The sequence below is a fragment of the Lucilia cuprina genome, chromosome 3 (genome assembly GCF_022045245.1).
Source record: "Lucilia cuprina isolate Lc7/37 chromosome 3, ASM2204524v1, whole genome shotgun sequence".
Lineage (NCBI taxonomy): Eukaryota > Metazoa > Arthropoda > Insecta > Diptera > Calliphoridae > Lucilia > Lucilia cuprina.
In genome coordinates this window covers 15,291,097-15,292,638 of record NC_060951.1, presented here as the reverse complement: position 1 = coordinate 15,292,638, position 1,542 = coordinate 15,291,097, and the positions used below count along the sequence as shown (strand labels likewise).

General features: G+C 34.5%; 1 protein-coding gene across 1 annotated transcript; it reads left to right on the top strand.

The window, feature by feature from the left end:
- Positions 1–537: 537 nt before the first annotated feature.
- On the top strand, positions 538–963 carry LOC124418776. Its single transcript, XM_046946146.1, has one exon. It carries the CDS (start codon positions 538–540, stop codon positions 961–963), a length of 426 nt encoding a protein of 141 aa, XP_046802102.1.
- The last annotated feature ends 579 nt before the right edge of the window (positions 964–1,542 follow it).

The following is a 1,542-nucleotide window of genomic DNA, read 5'->3' as shown; positions in this document are numbered from 1 at the left end:
AATTTTTTTCTCAATATTTTTCAACTTACGGTCAAATTAGATAATATTAGTGCAGATCTCTTACTGTTCTACTTGTTAGTTGTTCTGTTCATTGATTTGGCTTTTTCGATATTAGTTTTCCTCATTTGGCTTTTAATTTTCCATTTTAAACAATTTATTTGAACTTTTTCAATAATGGGCTCCACATTATGTGCTAAGTTCGCTTTAGAATGCGATAATTTAGTTGGATCTTGTTCCAAGTTTAATATAACTCCATTGGAAAATTTAACCGAGTCACTTCTCGAGACGAAATTGCAGTCCCTTGAAGAGGACTGGCAATTAGTTCGAAAAGCCTTTGAGGATTTATTTTTAACTAATGAGAATATTATTCCTGAGAGCGAAAAATGCACGGCAAAAGTAAGATTTGGATCGGTTAAGGACGAATATCAACGTACCAATGCTAATATGATGGACCAATTGAAGATGCACAGAGCTTCTAGTAATTAAGGTCTAAGGCCGGATCAACCGACTAACTCTACTTTGTTCAATACTTCGAATATGTATCCCATTAATGCCACATTTATTGATTCGGAGATTTGTATAAAGGTTCCTCCTTGTGATACTCAGGAATTTTATGGGGGTTATGAGGAATGGCCATCATTCCGCGATATGTTTACCGCCATTTATGGTAATCACCCTCGATTGACACAGGCTCAAAAGTTATATCATCTAAGGAATAAAACAAAGGGCGAAGCAGGTAGTATTGTAGCTAAATATCCACTTTCAGATCAGAATTATTTACTGGCGTGGGAAGCGTTAAGGGCGCGATATGAGAACAAGCGTATTTTAGTAGATAATCAGTTGAAGATTCTATTTAATATACCAGCAGCAAAGGCTGAAAATTGCGAATCTATTAACAGGATTCAAACTACCATTAGCGATTGTTTATCAATTTTAAAGGCTCATGGTATACGAACCGATTAATGGGATCCAATCCTAATATATTTGTGTTCCACAAAATTACCTGATGAAACATTAGCTCTTTGGGAGCAATCGTTGAGTTCTCCAACTCGTTTACCTTCCTGGGCAGAAATGGAAGAATTTTTAATAAATAGACATCAGGTAATGGAAAGAATATCTACATTCAGAAGTCAAAACCCAGCTTATGTTCCATATCATAATCAGGGTAGAAATTATAATATCTCTTCACAGCAGAATAAAGCTAGATATGAAAACCCGAACAAAGAAGCTCAATCGAAGAATGATGATATGCTTTGCAAATTATGTAATAAAACACATATCATTCGAAATTGTCCTAAATTTCAAAACTTTTCAGTAAAACAGAGAATTGACTATGTAGAAAAGAAAAAAATTTGTAGTAATTGTTTGTCTTCAACTCACACAAATACAAATTGTCAAAGCGTTTTTACATGTGTCCAGTGTAAGAACAAGCAACACAGCTTACTTCATTTGGATAATTATTCCAATAATAAGAAGAATAAGCCAAATAAAAGCAAAACGTCCAATACGTTTCATGCTGATCCCTCTCAGCAACCGGAGGAT